This window comes from Mobula hypostoma, chromosome 29 (genome assembly GCF_963921235.1).
Source record: "Mobula hypostoma chromosome 29, sMobHyp1.1, whole genome shotgun sequence".
NCBI classification, from domain to species: Eukaryota; Metazoa; Chordata; class Chondrichthyes; order Myliobatiformes; family Myliobatidae; genus Mobula; species Mobula hypostoma.
This window is the reverse complement of record NC_086125.1, coordinates 20,199,227-20,218,660: the sequence shown is the minus strand read 5'-3', so window position 1 is coordinate 20,218,660 and position 19,434 is coordinate 20,199,227. Positions and strand designations below refer to the sequence as shown.

General features: G+C 47.1%; 2 protein-coding genes across 2 annotated transcripts in view; one reads left to right on the top strand and one right to left on the bottom strand.

Annotated features, from left to right (window-relative positions):
* The first annotated feature begins 2,161 nt into the window (after positions 1–2,161).
* The window catches only part of LOC134339470 (shiftless antiviral inhibitor of ribosomal frameshifting protein homolog), a 47,526-nt gene continuing 30,253 nt past the window's right edge, over positions 2,162–19,434 (top strand). The window contains exon 1 of the mRNA XM_063036008.1: positions 2,162–2,299. Coding sequence (XP_062892078.1) covers positions 2,273–2,299 — 27 coding nt within the window. The 5' untranslated portion in view covers positions 2,162–2,272. The remainder of the gene's footprint in view (positions 2,300–19,434) is intronic.
* LOC134339323 (uncharacterized) lies at positions 2,370–6,859 on the bottom strand. Its single transcript, XM_063035727.1, has 2 exons — positions 4,817–6,859; positions 2,370–3,620 (listed from the first exon to the last, which is right to left on the bottom strand). Exon 2 carries the CDS (start codon positions 3,570–3,572, stop codon positions 2,958–2,960), a length of 615 nt encoding a protein of 204 aa, XP_062891797.1. The 5' UTR covers positions 3,573–3,620; positions 4,817–6,859; the 3' UTR covers positions 2,370–2,957.

Genomic DNA, 19,434 nt, shown 5'->3' with positions numbered 1-19,434 from the left:
ATGACGAAGGCATGACAGGGTATCTACTTGTAAACTTATGTAGATTTGGCATGTCACCAAAAAACTTTGACGAACTTCTATAGGTGCACAGTGGTAAGCATCCTAACTTCTTGTATCATGTAAACACAAGGAATTCTGCAGATGCTGGAAATTCGAGCAACACACATCAAAGTTGCTGGTGAAGCAGCAGGCCAGGCAGCATCTCTAGGAAGAGGTACAGTCGACGTTTCGGGCTGAGACCCTTCGTCAGGACTAACTGAAGGAAGAGCTAGTAAGAGATTTGAAAGTGGGAGGGGGAGATCCAAAATGACAGGAGAAGACAGGAGGGGGAGGGATGGAGCCAAGAGCTGGACAGGTGATTGGCAAAAGGGATATGAGATAATCATGGGACAGGGGGACCAGGGAGAAGGAAAAGGGGGAGGGGGGGAAAAACCCAGAGGATGGGCAAGGGGTATAGTCAGAGGGACAGAGGGAGGAAAAGGAGAGAGAGAGAAAGAGTGTGTGTATATAAATAAATAAGGGATGGGGTACGAGGGGGAGGTGGGGCATTAGCGGAAGTTAGAGAAGTCAAATGTCTGGGTAGCCTCCAACCTGATGACATGAACATTGACTTCTCTAACTTCCGCTAATGCCCCACCTCCCCCTTGTACCCCATCCCTTATTTATTCATATACACACATTCTTTCTCTCTTTCTCCTTTTTCTCCCTCTGTCCCTCTGACTATACCCCTTGACCATCCTCTGGGTTTTTCTCCCCCTCTCCCTTTTCCTTCTCCCTGGTCCTCCTGTCCCATGATCCTCTCATATCCCTTTTGCCAATCACCTGTCCAGCTCTTGGCTCCATCCCTGCCCCTCCTGTCTTCTCCTATCATTTCGGATCTCCCCCTCCCCCTCCCCCTCCCACTTTCAAATCTCTTAGTAACTCTTCCTTCAGTTAGTCCTGACGGAGGTCTCGGCCTGAAACGTCGACTGTACCTCTTCCTAGAGATTCTGCCTGACCTGCTGCGTTCACCAGCAACTTTGATGTGTGTTGTTGTATCACGGCCTGGTATGGACATATCAATGCCCAGGAACGGAAAAGACTACAAAAATAGGCCTAATTGTCTGTTTATGTAAAGATTGCTGTAGTATTCTATTGTATTTCTTTATTTCCCTCTAAATGCCTGCAAGAAAATGAGTCTCGAGGCAGTATATGGTAACGTATGCGTACCTTGATAATGAACTTTCCATGAAGTTTAGAAGATTTTCTACCCTGGGTCTTCATCGTTCCGTCTCTGAGGTAAGGTTAGATTCAGATGGTTGGAGACCTGGTTCAGGGTCTTGGCGGGAAATGTCAGCTATCCATTTCCCTCCATAGATAGACACAAGGACTTCTGCAGATGCCGGAAATCCAGAGTAACGCGAACAACACGCTGGAGGAACTCAGCAGGCCAGGCAGCATCTACGGAGAGGAATAAAGAGTCGAGAGCCTTCGTCAGGGTTGGAAATGAAGGGACAAGAAGCAGAGTAAGAATGTAAGAGGAGGGGAAGGAGGTGGTACACGGTGTGCTGGACGAGCTCTGCAGGTCAGGCAGCATCTATGGAGGGGAATAAACAGTCGACGTTTCAGGCCAAGATCCTTCATCAGGACTGGAAAGGAAGGGGGATGGAGCTGGAATAAGAAGGAGGCGGGAGGCGGAGGAGTTGGTTGCTCTAGATTTCCAACATCTGCAATACCTCTTGTGTGTAGAAGATAGGTGAAGCCAGGTAGTGGGGGAGAGGGTGAAGATGATAGGTGGAAAAGGTAAAAGGCTGGAGAAGAAGGAAGCTGATGGAAGAGGAGAGTGGACCATGGGAGAGAGGGAAGGAGGAGGGGGGAGGTGAGAGGTAAGAGGGGAGACAGAATGGGAAATGGAACAAGAGGGAGGGGGTAGGGGAATTACTGGAAGTTAGAGAAATCGTTGTACTCTCTCGGTAGATGCTGCCTTGAACCACTGTGTGTTGCTCAGGATTTTATTTTAACACCTGGGCAGATACCTAAATTAAAATCAACTACTACTGTTGCATAAATAAACGTAATTCAAAGAGATAGCAGCGTTCCAGCTGCTCAGACACTGAGACATCACTCACACGACAAAAAAAAAGCAGCTCCACCTTTAATTTATGCACCGAAGCTCCAACCCGTTTCAAATGTTACGCAACCAGGAAATTGAAACTGAAAACAGAGGCAAAGGCAGCGAGGACAAGCAGTAAAGGGGTGACAAGGCACCGTGCTACTTCATTTCATTGCCACCATGCATCAAAACATTGAGGAAGTCGAGGTATCGTTTATGCTTTAAATCTTTTTGGTCGTGTAGCAGAAACTGGTCAGTTGCAACAAAGTTGTGACTGTCCCTAGCCTATGGCTTGAGCTGCAAGTGATTGGAGCCATCAGGAATGACAGCAAGGCATTCAACAAAATGTCGGGTCCCTCCATTTCCTTTGCACTGTCTGTCTGTCTGCCTGCACTTTCCCTTCCCCGTTCTCTGACACTACATTCTGCATCCTCTTTTACCGCCTCATTGTACTTGTGCATGAAGTGACCTTTCTGGATGGCGTGCACTGAAGCTTTTCACTGTAAATGTGACAATAATAGACCATTTCAAGTTCCGAATCCCCAGTCAAGATCCTCACCCCAAAAAAGAGATATTTCTGACTTCCACTTCCCTCTGCTGCTCCTCGCCCCCCCATCCTCTGTTTTCTGATAACGCTGTGGCTCTGTTAGATTAGATTAGTTTCAACTTTGTTGTCATTGTGCCGAGTACAGATACAAAGCCAATGAAATGCAGTTAGCATCTGACCAGTAATGCAAAGAATAGTGTTATTTACAAAGTAACTGTGAGTAAAAAGTAAGTGCTACAGCACACAAATATAAAAGTACTGAGACAGTACAATATGGGTGCAATACTGCTTCGCGCTGTGATGTGAGGTTCAGCAGGGTCACAGCCTCAGGGAAGAAGCTCTTCCTGTGTCTGCTGGTGCGGGAGCGGAGGCTCCTGTAGTGCCTGCCGGATGGGAGGAGAGTAAAAGTCCATAGTTAAGGTGAGATGCATCCTTGATAATGCTTTTCACCCTGCCCAGGTAGCGTTTATGATAGATATTCTCAGTGGTAGGCAATGGGGTGCCAATAATCCGCTGGGCAGTTTTCACCACACGCTGGAGTGCTTTGTGGTCCGATACGGGACAATTGCCATACAACACTGAGATGCAGTTGGTGAGTATGCTCTCAATGATACAGCGGTAAAAGTCCGTCAGTATCCTGGGACAGAGGTGAGCTTTCTTGATGCTCTGCAGGAAATAAAGGCTCTGTTGCGCCTTTTTGATCAGGATGGAGGAGTTCAGGGACCAGGTGAGATCCTCGGAAATGCGGACACCAAGGAATTTGAAGCTTGATACAAGCTCCACCACAGCTCCGTTGATGTAGGTGGGGACGTGAGTGTGGCTCCTAGCATGCCTGAGGTTCACAATGGTATCCTTGGTCTTCTGGGTGTTAAGGGCCAGGTTGTTGTCGGCACACCACGTGGCCAGGTGCTGGACCTCGTCCCTGTAGGCCATCTCGTCATCCCCTCCGATCAGGCCAACCACCGTGGTGTCTTCTGTGAACTTGATTATGGAGTTAGAACCATGTACAGGAGCTCTCCTACCCTACTCACTCTGGTTCCCCATTTCCCTCCCTTTATCCCATTTCTACTCTCTTCCCCTATCTGATTCTTCATCAGTGCTTTGCCTCTTCCACCATCACCTCCCAGCTTCTCTCATTTCCCCCTTCCCCACCCTCCTGCACCCCCTCATTGAGATTCACCTGCCCCCTGCATCCTTTTGTTATGCTTCTGTCCCCTTCCCTTCCAGTCCTGTTGAAGGGCCTCAGTCCAAAACAACGACTGTTTATCCCCTCCATTGAAGCTGCCCGACCTGCTGAGTTTCTCCAGCATTTTTTTTTCTTTGTGTGTTGATTTAGGTGTCTTTCACGTAAGAATTAATTGAGATGTGGCATCAAAGAGAGTCTAAGCAACCCATCTGATTCAAGATCATACAGATCAAAATATTTTCTCTGCTCCTGTGGCCCCGTGGCCGTTCAGTCAGCAGACTGGTTTTTCCTCTTTGCAGAGCCAGGAGCTAAAGATATGGGTTGTAAGGGGTGGGGTGTGGATTTGGAGAAAGAGTCAGTCACAAATTGTTTGTGTGTGTGCACGCATGAATGAGTATATGTGTGTGAGTGGTATATATGCGCGAGTAATTTGGTTTTGTGTGAGTGAATGTGTGCTTGTAACACACACAAAATGCTGGAGTAACTCAGCATGTCAGGCAGCACCTATGGAGGAAAATGTACTGTCCTGATGAAGGGTCTTGGCTTGAAACGTCGACTGTTCATTCCCCTCCACGGGGACCGCCTGCCTTGCAGAATTCCAACAGCATTTTATTTATTTATTTATTTACTGATATGTTTGTTTGTTTGTCTGTGTTGCTCGAAGTGTCCAGCATCTGCAGGATCCCCTGTGCCAACGAATGTGGGTGTTGACGTGTGTACTGTATGTGTTTCTGTGCGTATGCACACTTGCTTATGCTCTCAGGGGGGCTGCTTTATTATGTACTGTACCTCATACCTAACAAAGTGGCGGCTGAGCATTCGTTTGCTGCTGTAGCCCATCCACTTTGAGGTCCGGCACGCCGTGTCTCCGAGAAGCTCTTCGCACCATTGTTGTAACATGTGGTTGCCTGAGTTCCTGTCGCCTTCCTGCCTGTCACCTCAAACCCGTCGGGCTCTGTTCCCCCCTCCAGCTTTCAAATCCCTCACTCACTCTTCCTTCAGTTAGTCCTGACGAAGGGTCTCGGCCTGAAACGTCGACTGCACCTCTTCCTATAGATGCTGCCTGGCCTGCTGCGTTCACCAGCAACTTTGATGTGTGGGGCTCCGTTCTCCCTGTTTTATTTTTCTTTTGTTTCTCCTCTTCCCTCTAGTATTCGCACAGTTTGTTTCTCTTCTTGCACATTGGTCGCTTTCGCTGCTTTTTATTGTGTTTCGTGCATTTACTGTGATTGCCCTCAAGAAAATGAATTTCAGGGTTCTGTACTGATGCTTTCTTTTGTTTTTTTGTACTATTCTCTGTAAACTCTAGAGACTGTTGTGCATGAAATTCCCAGGAGGTCAGCAGTTTCTGAGAGGCCCTGATAAAGCAGCCACTGGGTGCAGAAATTGCAAATGTGTGCAGAGAAACTGCTTAATTAGCAGCATCCTTATCTCCCAGGAACATTCCGGAGGTTATGCGGATGCCAAGCGGTTCCTCAGACTGGGCAGCCGCTCAAGGCAGTGAAGGAGGAGACACGAGATGGTAGGAGCTGGATCGAGAAAACAAAAACAAATGGCTGGAGAGGGTCCGCAAGTGGAGTGGTATCTGTTAGTGGAAGTGGTGGGGGGAAAGAATTAGCGTCATATTGGGGCATGAAGTGTGCTGACCTGAAACAAGGACAATTCCACGGATGCTGCAAACTGCTTGATGGTACTCTGCTGAATGCTTGCGGGCTCGTGACTCTTCAGTGGTAGTGTCTGGTCCAGGCTGCTCACCCTGCTGCTGGCAGAGATACTGACGTCCCAATGAACGGGATGTAGCAGACCCTACGGAAACAGATAGAGCCACTGCCAGCGACCTAATTCGACTATGACTTCCGATGCTGTCTGTGTGGAGTTTGCATGATTCCATGTGAACCACATTAGGAGGTGGCACGGTAGCATAGCGGTCTCTGTTATGCTATTGGATTTATTCCACCACTGTCTGTAAGGCATTTGTATGTTCTCCCTAAGCCCACGTAGGTTTTCCCTGGGTGCTCTGATTTCCTCCCACGTTCCAAAGGTGTACGGATTAAAGCTGATTTATACTTCTGCGTAGGCTCTACGCCATACCCTACGCTGTTGTGAGCATTTATACTTGTGCGTTGGTGCATCTGCGCCGCTCTGCAATTCACCGCCAATACGCTAGTTGGCGGTGAGGTTTCTATGCCACTGTGTTGAGTTTCTTTCTGTACTTCAAACAATGGCGACTGAAACTGAGCGCATCGTGTTGGAGTCGGAGCTAATAAATGTTGAACAAGAGTTACTTTTATTGAAATTACTGCAACGCAGGAAAGAGAGAAGACGTCGGAGGAGATGGTGTGTACGACCATTGAACGGATTGGGGCTGGAGGGTGAATTTTCTGTGCCTGTCTGGCCACTGAGAGACATGGACGAGGAAGTGCATTTCAAATATTTTCGGATGTCGGCAGGTAGATTTGACGATTTCGTTCATCGTTCAGAAGCAACCAGAAATGTGTAGGAGGAAATGCGATGCTACCAAGCGGACCAATCACAGTTGTTGAGGTCTGCGTCGCCGCGACACGTAGTTACATTTTTGGGGAGGTGCGCGTCAGGCTACAGTGTAGGTTACGGTGTTGGGTACGTGGCTACGCTGTACCTATGGCGTAGACTTGATGCAGAAGTATAAATTGGCCTTTAGTAGGTGAATTGGACACATGCATTGGGGCTGTTACGTTGCTGTAAATCTCTAAATCTAAGTCTGTGGGCTTCCTTTGTATGTTGTGGTTTCCCCCCTATCCCAAAGGTGCATAGTTTGGCAGGCTAATGGCTCTTAGAGTCTAGGTAGATAGAATGAAAGGGGTCAATTGATGGGAACGTGGAGAGAATAAAATGTGTTAAGGTTGGATTAGTTTACCAATGGGTGCTTCATGGTTGGCTTGGACTCGGTGGGCTGAAGGGCCTGTTTTTGTGCTCTGTCTCTCCATGAGAGGCCATTCTTTCCCAGTGTTGTTCATGCTGTGTGAGAATTTGGTTGTATTCTTGTCGCAAAGGTGCCCACGTACCAGAAATAACTTATCGTATATGATAAATGATGGTAAGGGGTACCAGAAATAATTTATCGTATATGAAAAAACGATGGTAAGGGGTTTCCTATTTCCGCCCCACCCTCTCCAAATATATTCTGAGCAGACACCAGAATGAAGTGCGGATGAAGCAGATAGTAAGAGCTGCAGGCAAAGAATTGTCACTCCAATTCTGGGCATTTTGAACTCCATTATGGGCAGTAGCCTCCCCAGAACGAGGATCGCTTCAAAACGCGATACTGCAAAAACCCTCTTCTCATTACTGAACCACCACAAAGAGGAGGTTTGAGAGCCTGAAGACAACACACATATACAAGATAGGAATTTGTATTATATTTTATGCACTGCTGTCACAAAATAACCGATTTCAAGACATGCAGTATGTCAATGATAAAGAGCCTGATTCTCATTCTGATTCTGAACAGTGTGGCTAATCAATAACTATGCAGTAATTAACAGATAGTCCCATTTTTTTGAGTCAGCAGGATTTTTGTTTCACTTTTGTACTTTATTCCTCCCTCAGGATTTTATAGATGACAACGATTTGAAAAATCTCATCGCCACCCCTTTCCTGGGCAGTCCTTGTCTGCCCTTCCCACTCGATTAGCCTGGCTTTCTAGTAGCGGCATTGTGTGGAAGTTTCCAGAACCCGCTGAGGTGATAACACACTGACCTGAGAACCCCTTCGGGCTGTTTACCTTTCCAGTGCTTTCCCAACAAAAATAGCTCACAAGCTGCATCAGTAACATCACCCAGAATTACAACATTATCCTTGGCTGTAGTATGCTTTATTTACTTTTTATTTTTGTAATTGCAGTTTTGAAGTTCAAAGCTCAAAGTACATATATTTCCAAAGAATGTCTACTATATACAACCTAGAGATTTGTTTTCTTGTACACAGCCACAAAATAAAGAAACTCAATAGAGCCCATTAAAAAAAACCCACACAGCAAAGACCATCAAGCAGCCAATATGCAAAGGAAATGAACAAATTGCGCAAACAATATAAAAATTAAGCAAATAACACACAGAACCTGAAATGCCGAGTCCCTGAAAGTAAACCCACAGCCATGGAGTCAGTTCAGTGCTGAGGTGAGGGTCAATGAGTGCAAAAGCCTTAGGTGCAGAGTCAGTTCGGCGTTGAGATGAGTAAATCTCATGGAGTAGTGAGCTGAACATTGGCTAGTCCTTTATCCTCAGCCTTGACACCTTGGTATTTTTAATCTGGTTCACTGCTTAAATCGGCCAAACATCAGTTCATTTTTCACTCTCAGGCCTGGGCCCTGCCACTTCGATCCAGCCCCGAGTCCGCTCAAACAATGGGCAAACATTGGTCCATGTTTCGCTCTCAGGCCTGGGCCCTGCCACTTCAATCCGGCCTCAAATCTGCTCAAGCAATGGGCAAACATCAGTTCATATTTTGCTCCCAGGCCCAGGCCCTGCTACTTCAATCCAGCCCTGAGTCAGTTTAAGCGATGGGCAAACATTGGTTCATTTTCCACTCTCAGGCCTGGGCCCTGCCACTTCGATCCGGCCTCAACTCTGCTCAAGCAATGGGCAAACATCAGTTCATGTTTCACTTTCAGGCCCGGGCTCACAGCTTCCATCCAGCCCCAAGTCCACTCAAGCAATGGGCAAACATTTGTTCGTTTTTCACTCCCGGGCCCAGGCCCTGCTACTTCAATCCAGCCCTGAGTCCGCTCAAGTGATGGGCAAACATTGGTTCGTTTTTCACTCTCAGCCCTGGGCCCTGCCACGGCCATACTTGGATTCTCTTAGAATCCAGTCCACTGAATCCTTTGGGATACCACAAAAACAGCAGGTTATACAAACACTTCAAAAGCGCAAGTCCCACAGGGAAATCACAGGCCATAGATGGCAGTGATCGTCGTTCAGAAAAAGTATAATTAATATAATAGCCAATTGTTAATATTAATAGTCTTCTTTTGTACACCGATTGTTAGTCACTTTTTGTTTGTGTGTAGTTTGCCATTGATTCTGTTGTACTTCTGTGTTCTACTGCGAATGCCTACAAGAAAATGAATCTCAGGGTAGTTTCTGCTGACATATATGTATATTGACATATATCTACTTTGGTAATAAATTTACTTTGAACTTCGACCATTAGCAACAAACAAGATGCACCTGCGGAGGGAAATGGAGTCAGTGTTTTGGGTCGAGACCCTTGCATTGTACTGGTTTGGTGTGTTATTGTCACAGGTACCAAGCTATAGTGAAAAGCTTGTCTTGTATACTGTTCATGCAGATCAAATCATTGAGGTAGAACAATAACAATGCAGAATAAAGCTAACAGTTGCAGAGTGCAGTGCTGGTAAACAATTAAGTGCACGATCATAACGAGGTAGATTTGGAGGTCAAGTCCATCCTATCGTACAGGAGTCTGATACGAGCTGCCCTTGAGGTGCTACGTGCTTTCAGGCTATTGTATCCTCTGCCTGTTGGGAAAGGGGGGAAGAAAGAATGCCCAGGGTGGGTGGGGTCTCCGAAGCAGCAAGAAGTATAGGAGGGGCCAGAGAGGGATAGCTAACTTCCACGATGTGTTGTGCTGAACTGAAAGATAGTGGGGATGAAGAGCTGGCAACTGATAGATGGATGGAGGAGGGAAGAATGGATCGAGGCCGGGAGGTGATGGAGGAGGGAAGAATGGATCGAGGCCGGGAGGTGATGGAGGAGGGAAGAATGGATAGAGGCCGGGAGGTGATGGAGGAGGGAAGAATGGATCGAGGCCGGGAGGTGATGGAGGAGGGAAGAATGGATCGAGGCCGGGAGGTGATGGAGGAGGGAAGAATGGATAGAGGCCGGGAGGTGATGGAGGAGGGAAGAATGGATCGAGGCCGGGAGGTGATGGAGGAGGGATGAATGGATAGAGGCCGGGAGGTGATGGAGGAGGGAAGAATGGATCGAGGCCGGGAGGTGATGGAGGAGGGAAGAATGGATCGAGGCCGGGAGGTGATGGAGGAGGGAAGAATGGATCGAGGCTGGGAGGTGATGAGTGGAAGTGGCAAAGGGCTACAGTTGTGATTTCTGATTGAATATTAGCCACACATCACACAGACAAAGGATCCGAGGCGGCAGAGCCCAGACCCTGGCCTGAGAGTGAGGAAAGATCGATTTAAGCACCAAACCGAATTGGAGAAGTTGGGTACAGGCCAAACTGAGGAGGTGAGGCATCGGCTCCAGAGTATATCGAAGTGGCAGGGTTTGGGTCCGAGAACTAGGTCTGGACAATTTAAGCACTAGGCCAGATTGAAAAGGACAGGGTCTCAGGGCCTGAGCTGGGGCATAGGCTGGTTCACATCGCTGTTCTGTGAGGTTTACTTGTCTCGGCGCTGAACTTCAACTCATTATTCCATGAGTTTGACTCATCTCTGCACCAGACTCTGGCTGTGGCTGCAACTTTTGTGAACTTCAGTTCTGAATTCTAAGAGAACTGACATCCGGATTCCCTCTTGCACCTGGACTGCAAGATCTTCGCCTGGGCAATGGCCAACCATCTTGGCTCAGTGTTGAAACTGGTCATTCATCCTGACCAATTCTACACAGACCCGGGCCGGTCCATCCAGGACAATATCCATCTCGAAGGGGACCTGATCCACCTGCTCCAGGAGACTGGGTCCCCAGCAGCGTTTCTCTCTCTTGACCAGGAGAAGGCGTTTGACTGGGTAGACCACAGTTTCCTGGAGGGCACTCTGCAGGCATTTGGGCTCAGACAACACTTTGTAGCCCAGGTTCTGCTCCTATACTCTGCCGCAGAGTACCTTGTTAAGATCAACTGATTATTGACAGTGCTCATGCCCTTTGGAAGAGGAGTACGTCAGGGGTGCCCCATGTCTGGCTGGTTGTATGCGACCTGTGTTGAACCATTCCTGTGCTTTCTTCGGTGGGGGCTGACAGGTCTGGTTCTGCACAAACCATTTATGGAAATCGTCCTCTTGGCCTACGCCGATGACGTGCTCCTAATGGTGACAGATCCCAGTGACCTGTGGAGGATGCGCAAGTGCCAGGAAGTTTTCTCAGCAGTGTCCTCCGTTAGTAGGCCAGTGGACTCCTAGTGGGTCAGTGGCAGGCGGACTCCCTGCCGGAGGAGATGAGAGCTTTGGAGTAGAGCGCCAAGCATCTCCTCTATCTGGGAGTCTACCTGAGTCCTTCTGAGGAAACCGGCAGGACCTAGAGAGACGAAAGCCATGGCCTGGCTGGGGTGCTTTCACATCAAATCAGGATGGTGGGCATAAACCAGCCACTGGCCTCCATGTTGTGGGCACCTTGGCACCACCTGCCCCCTTTGTCGCAAGAATGCAGAGGAGGTTAGTGGACTTCTTCTGGGGTAACTGGAAACAATGGGTCTATGCGGCAGTCTTGAGTCTCACAGTAGGAGAGGGTGGAGAGTAGCTAGTGTGTGTCTGTATGCAGATGGCAGCTGTCCGCCTCAGAACCCTGCAGAGATCCCTGTAGGCCGAGCTCCCTTCCAGGTGGCATGTGTTGGCGACGTTCTTTCTCCGATGGGGTTGCTGACTTCACGAAGAGTTGCGGCTGCCACTGGTGGGCATCAGCTGTTCTGCTTTGCGGAGTCTGCCCGGCTCCTATCAGGATCCATTGAGAGTCTGGAACATGGTTGCCTCAGGCCAGGAATCCCTTCCTCTGGCCTGGGTCCTGGCTGACCCCCGTCCTACCTCAATGGATCTTGGTGCGGCTCAGGTGTGTGGAATACTCCGGACGGGGTCACCCCCGCGTCGCCGGAACTGCTTGTCGGGCTCAAGTCCCACAGTCTTATCCGAGAGCCGAGCCCACACAACTTGAGCCGTCTCTCATCGGCACCCACAATCCCTTTCAGGGATGCAGGTTTGGGCTGCCGCTCGTCCACCGTCCTGACACGCCATGAAGAGCTGCCTTTCCACCTGGAGGTGGGGGGGGGGGGGTCCCCATTGGAAGTCCCTTTACGAGCGGATTCTTCCCATGCACCTTAGGGATCTCAGGTGGAGGTCGCTGCGTAGAGCAGTGACCCTGTAACAAGTCTGTACACGGATCTCCGAGCCGTAAGCCGCTCCTGCGGGCTGGAGGAGACCATGTACCACATGTATATGACATATATGAGGCTGCAGCCCCTTTTCGCACATCTGCGAGGCCTGCTCCTTGCCTCCTGATTACATTTAAGCCCCAATCCCTTGTGAAGGGTCTCGGCCCAAAACATCAACAGTTTGTTTTCCATCATAGATACTACCTGACGTGCTGAGTTCCTTTGACATTCAGACCTGTGTCCTCCATGCTGCATGGCTCGCTAACTCTAAATGCAACCTCTCATTTGCTCTGTCAGTGGAGGCCAATATAATTCTAGCCTCAGGACCTTCCCGGGTATCTGACACAGATCTCTGAGTTAGCAGCTCTTCAGTCCTTCAGGAAACGCAGCCAAACTCCACACACAAGGGCAGAGTTCACTAATATACATCAGATCGGATTTCTTATCACTGACTTGTCTGACATGGAATTCATTATCTTGTTACAACAGTAAAGTGTGTGACCCTCTCACCGGAGGCTCATAATGAGTTGGCTACTACTGTGAATTCAACCTAACAACAACGTAACTCTACAATGCATGGGGAATAATGATGAGGAGGCCATTTCCTATATATAAGCAGGTCTAGAGACAATATGATTCGGATAAACACAAAAGCATAAAAGTTTAAATATTTCTTCAAAGGGAAATTCAGACTATTAACTATATGAATACCGACCCACCCATGCAAATTTACCATTCACCAGGAAGTAATAAATCACACCAGCATAAGCTTAGATTGAAAATGTATTGACAAAAATTTTTAAACTGTACCAAGCCAAGGGCCAACAGCTTCCTGTTCTTCTTCCTGCATTCTCTCTTGGAAAAAAAACATGTTAACAAGACAAATCCTATTGGCTAATACAGCTTAATCAACAGAACTATTATTTCAAACTGCAAAAAAAAAAGAAATACCTTATTGTATAATGTAATTAAAGGAACTCATCGCATGTTGAGAAAATCTGCAGAAAATGCCCAACACCATAATTGTGTTAATAAAATAAAGTATGGTTTTAAACTGGGGTATTACAAGTGCAAAGACTTAAAATTACTAAATTTCAAAATTACTAAATAGTACCAAAAAGGGAAATGTTCATGGGTTCATAAACTATTTGGAAATCCGACGGCAGAGGGGAAGTAGTTGTCCTTGAATCAATGAGTGTGGGTCCTCACACTCCTGTTCCCCCGCCCCGTTGGTGGTAATGTTTCACGTCGGAGTCGTTTCTGGGACCGGAAACATTAACGTTTCTTCCCCTTTGAGTGCAGGCGTTCCTGAGCTGTTCGGAGGTGATTGTTCTTCTTGTTTTTATTAGCCCGTGGTTTTATAATAGCACATCAGTTTGTTAGGTCCTTTATATGAGAGCATTGTGTGTTTTCATGTGTTGATTCACTCCCACTCTACAGGGTTAACATTATAGACTCAGTGGCCACTTTATTAGGATAGGAACAGAACCCGGTGTGTCCTTCTGCTGCTGGAACCCAGTGTGTCCTTCTGCTGCTGGAACCCGTCCACTTTAAGGTTGGGCGTGTTGTGAATTCAGCGATGCTGTCCCACACACCACTGTCATAACACGTGGTTACTTGAGTTACTATTGCCTTCCCGTCAACTTGAACCAGTCTGGCCACTCTCCTCTGACCGCTCTCATTAAAAAGTCTTGCCTTTCACTGGATTTTTTTTTTGTTTTTCACAACATTCTCTGTAAAATCTAGAGACTGTGCGTGTGTGTGTGTGTGTGTGTGTGTGTGTGTGTGTGTGAAAATCCCAGAGATCAGCAGTTTCTGAGATACTCAAGCCATCCTGTTTGGCACCAATAATTGCTCCATGGCCAAAGTCACTTAGATCACATTTCTTCCCCATTCTGATGCTTGGTCTCAACATCGACTGAACCTCTTGTCCATGTTTGCATGCTTTTATGCATTGACTTGCTGCCAAATGATTGGTCGACTAGATATTTGCATTAAAGAGCAGATGTTTCTAATAAAGTGGTTACTGAATGCACATATATAAAACTGCAGCTGTTGGAAGCCAGCAGAAAATGACGTAAACACTCAAGAGATCAGGCAGTATAAGAACATAAGAAATAGGAGCAGGAGTAGTCCATCTGGTCCGTCGAGCCTGTTCTGCCGTTCAATAAGATCATGGCTGATCTGGCCATGGACTCATCTCCACTTTACCTGCCTTTTCCCCAAAACCCTTAATACCCTACTATGCAAGAATCTATCCAACCTGGTCTTAAATATATGTACTGAGGTAGCCTCCACTGCTTCAGTGGGCAGAGAATTCCACAGATTCACCACCTTCTGGGAAAGCAGTTCCTCCTCATCTCCATCCTAAATCTACTCTCCCGAATCTTGAGGCTCTGTCCCCTAGTTCTAGACTCTCCTACCAGTGGAAACAACTTTTCTGCCTCTATTTTATCTATCCCTTTCATAATTTTATACGTTTCTAGAAGGTATCTTCTCAATATTCAGAATTCCAGCAAGTGTAGTCCCAGGCGATTCAATCTCTCCTCATGGTCTAACCCCTTCACCTCTGGAATCAACCTGGTGAACCTCCTCTGCACTGCCTCCAAAGCCAGTATATCCTTCTTTAAGTAAGGAGACCAGAACTGCACACAGTACTCCAGGTGTGGCCTCACTAGTACCCTGTACAGTTGCAGCATAACCTCCCTGCTATTAAATTCAATCCCTCTAGAAATGAAGGCCAACATTCCATTCGCCTTCCTGATAGCCTGCTCTACCTGCTAAACCAACCTTTTGTGATTCATGCACAAAGATTCCCAGGACCCTCTGCACAGCAGCGTGCTGCAATTTTTTACCATTTAAATAATAACCTGCTTTCATTTTCCTTTCAAAGTGGATGAACTCGCATTTACCAACATCGTACTCCATCTGCCAGACCCTTGCCCACTCACTTAACCTATCTATATCTCTCTGCAATCTCTCTGTATCTTCTGCACAATTTGCTTTTCTACTCAATTTAGTATCATTAGCAAACTTAGATACTCTACACTCGGTCCCCTCTTCCAGATTCCAGTATCTGTGGGAAGAGTCAGAATGGAATTTATTATCACTGATTTATCTGATGAGGAATTTGTTATTTTGTCACAGCAATACAGTGCAAAAACTTTAAAAATTACTAAGTAACTAAATAGTGCAAAGAATGTTCATAGATTCATGGACCATTGGAAAAGCTGATGGCAGAGAGGAAGTTGTTGTCCCCAAAGCACTGAGCGTGGGTCTATAGGTTTCTGTTCCCCCTCCCCGGTGGTGCTAACATCTCAAGCCTGAGACATTTCTGGGACCTGAAACATTCACTCTTCTTCCCCTCTGAGCGCAAATGTTCCTGAGCTGCTGAGAGCTGATTGCACTTCCTGTTTTTATTAGCCTGTGACTTTAGAGCTACTAACACATCAGCTCACCAGACCTTTCATATATTGTGAATACATTGAGTCAAAGGTTCATTTATTATCAAAGTATATAACACTGAGATCCTTCTTCTCTAGATAGCCGGGAAACCAAGAAAGAAGAGAATAGCAGCATTAACATCAACCCCCAAATCCCTCCTCCCCGCACAAAAAAAATGAACAAAAATGGAACAGGCACATTGGCCCCCAAATCCCCCTGCCCCGCATACAAAAAAAAATGAGAAAGATCCGGCGATAAACATAGAACATAAAAAACTATAAGACTGAGAAAAAGTCTGTGGTCCAAGTCCATCTCCAAAATGCAGAAAACCTGGGTAATATTCTCCATACACAGTGCCGGGCTTTTCCCTCTCCAATAGCAGAGTGACTCCCCTGCCCCTAGCAATGAACAGGCAGTCTCCCCTCTCTAGCAGTAGAGTAATCCCACCAGCGATGAAAAGGGAGGCTCACCCTCTGCATTTGCCTTGATGTTTTAGTCTTCCTTGTCACTTCAATCAGCAAAATGGAGTCGAACATTGGCTCACACCCCATCCTGCAGCCTCCTTGCCACAAGGTTCGTGCACACGCTGCCTCTGCCTCCGGGAATCCTCTCGGAGACTGCAGAGCACTAAAACACCCAAACGATCTCCAATCTGCAGACCACAGGCTCCAACAGTTCCAGAATCACATCCAAGATGAAAAACGTAAAAGACACAAAAGAAGCAAAATATATAGTTTCATGATCTACCCAGACGGTGTTGACTGAAGGAGCGTTGGACTCGGGCGCTATCTTGACCTGAAGTCGGAGCCATCTTGAACAGATGTTTTCTTATGTGTCAATTCTCTTCCACCCCACAGGGATAACTCTACTGTGTGTAGGCCATTGACCTACAATTTCAATAGTTAGTGACCCCTGAACCCCCACACCAACATTACAAGGTTGGAGAAAGGGCGGTGGTGGGGATTGTCCCCAGGAGAAACTCCTGCGTCATGATTTTCTGTAACAGCAAGCTCTCTGATTAAACAGAGAGCTTTAGACCCAGAGATTGGGCCATGTCTGGAGTATCGCAGAGAGTTCTGGTCTCCCCACTGTAGGAAGGTTGTTGAGGCTTTGGAGAGGGTGGGGAAGAGGTTTACCTGGATGCTGCCTAGTTTAGAGGGCATGTGCTATTGCGAAAGGCTGGATAAACCAGGGTTGTCTTCTCTGGAGTGCCGGAGGCTGAGGAGAAATCCGATAGAGGTTTACAAGTTTACGAGAGGCACAGATGGAGTGGACAGAGACTATCTGTTTCCCAGGAATGAAATATCTAATATGAGAAGGCATGCATTGAAGGTGAGAGGGGAACGTGAGGGGTAAGCATTTTACTCAGAGAGTGGTGGATGCCTGGAATGTGCTGTCTGGTGTGGTGGTAGACGAAAGTACATTAGAAGCTTTTAAGAGACGTTTGGATCGGCACATGCGTTGAAGGAAGATGGAGGGATATGGACAAGGTGTAGGTATGTGGGGTTAGTGTTTGGGTGTTTTTAGCTAGTTTGGCACAACTTTATGGGCTAGGGGCCTGTTCCTGTACTGTACTCTTCTATGATCTATGTTCTATTTGGGTCAGATACCTGGAACGTTCTTGAGGCTGTGAAACTGAGATACCAATTACAATGTCCTCTCCAGGCAAAGCAGGCCTAGTACTCTACTTTAGATTAGATTACGAGGACACGCAGTTCTCTTTTATTGTCATTTAGTAATGCATGCTTTACGAAATGATACAATATTTTCTCCGGTGTGATATCACAAAACACAGGACAGACCAAGACTGAAAAAAACTGACAAAACCACATCATTATAACATATAGTTACAACAGTGCAACAATACCATAACTTGATGAAGAAGTCCATGAGCACAGTAAAAAGTTCAAAGTCTCTCAAATGTCCCACATCTCACGCAGACGGAGAGAAGGAAGAAAAACTCTCCCTGCCATACCCGACCACAGTCCGACTCTGAGTCATTGGAAAACTTCGCCCTCTGATCAGCTCTCCGACACCAAGTACTGAGCACCATCTCTATCCAAATGATTCGACCTCCAAGTCGGTCGCCAACAGCAGGCAAAGCCGGGGATCTTGAGGCCTTCCCTCCGAAAGATTCCCCATCACGCAGTAACAACAGCAGTGAACGAGCGTTTCAGAAATTTTTCCAGATGTTCCTCTGTGCTTTCACGTCCATCTCCATCAAATCAGAATTGTCTACGACCAATATTTAACGGATAGGATATCATTTTTCACTCGAGGGCTGCGGACGGGCGGCGCGCTGCTCTCTCTCCTCCCGCCGTTAGTACGTGTGAGAAGCTGCATTTGTGGTCACAACTCCCAGATTCCAGGCAGGACAAAGCTTCCGGTTTGGATATTGGCCCTTTGAATTGGATCTTTATAAAATCATTGCTCATTCTTCTCTGCTCCAAGGAAAACAGTTCTGGCCTGTCAGACAGACGCGGTAGCTCAGTCGTTAGCACAACGCTTTACAGCACTGGCTGTAAGACCGGGAATCCCACCGCGTTTCCTCCGGTTTCCTCCTACTGTTAGAATTAGTGAGTTTTGGGCATGCTTTGTTGGCAGTGGAAGCATGGCAACACTTGTGGGCTGCCCGTACAATCCTCGCTGATTTGATTTGACACAAAGTGACACATTTCACAATAAGGTTTCGATATATTTTACATACGGCATAAGCTAATCTATATACGGCAACAGTGACTGGTATGAGCGTTCAATTCCCACCGCTGTCTGTAAGGAGATTGTACGTCCTCCCCATGATCACGTAGGTTTCCTCCGGGTGCTTTAGGTTCCTCCCACATTCCAAAGGTGTACGGGTTAGGGTTAATGAGTTGTGGGCGCCAGAAACAGGATGCTGCTGTGGGCTGCCCCCAGCACTATCCTTGCTGATTTGATGAAAACAACCCATTTCACTCGTTGTGGGGAATTTCTTACTCTTGTGGAATAACACCTTTCCTGACAAAGAGGATCAAACTCATTTTGTGGAATTGCTGAAATAGCCCAGTCGGTGCCCAATTCCATTTTAATGAATTTGCTGGTTCACTTCTGGTGTAACCCATATTGTTTGTCCATTTAAAAACGCAAACACGAGGAAATCTGCAGATGCTGAAATTTCAAGAAAAGTTGCTGGTGAACGCAGCAGGCCAGGCAGCATTTCTAGGAAGAGGTACAGTCGACATTTTGGGCCGAGACCCTTCGTCAGGACTAACTGAAGGAAGAGCTAGTCAGAGATTTGAAAGTGGGAGGGGGGGGAGATCAAAAATGATAGGAGAAGACAGGAGGGGGAGGGATGGAGCCAAGAGCTGGACAAGTGATTGGCAAAGGGGATATGAGAGGATCATGGGACAGGAGGCCCAGGGAGAAGGAAAAGGGGAAGGGGGGAAAAACCCAGAGGATGGGCAATGGGTATAGTGAGAGGGACAGAGGGATAAAAAGGAGAGAGAGAGAGAAAAAGAATATAAATATATAAAAATAAATAAATAAGGGATGGGGTATGAGGGGGAGGAGGGGCATTAACGGAAGTTAGAGAAGTCAATGTTCATGCAATCAGGTTGGAGGCTACCCAGATGGAATATAGGGTGTTGTTTCTCCAACCTGAGTGTGGCTTCATCTTGACAGTAGAGGAGGCTGTGGATAGACATATCAGAATGGGAATGGGACGTGGAATTAAAATGTGTGGCCACTGGGAGATCCTGCTTTCTCTGGCGGGACAGTCTGGCGGACTGATTGTCTATATTTAGTTTTCACATTTTAAATCTCAAGGCTACACAGTCCTGTGTCACTCTCCTCAGAATTTTCATCAACGGTATGCAGATTAGTGCTCTTTGTGAAACTGCAACTTGACCTTTTAGCTTTTTCTCTTCCCTGTGCATTTATTTTTGTCTGCCTGACATGCTCTTTGTATGTGTCTTATTTTGTTGCATTTCCTGCAGGTTTCGTCTTTAAGCCGGCATTGGTCTGGTGTGTGTGAGCCCCTACCACAACGATAGCCAACACGCTGGTTTCTGTTTAGACATTGTCATTTTG

Excerpts from the sequence above, each read along its gene's own strand:
- LOC134339323 (XM_063035727.1), bottom strand. The coding sequence starts at position 3,572 with ATGGCCTACAGGGACGAGGTCCAGCACCTGGCCACGTGGTGTGCCGAC.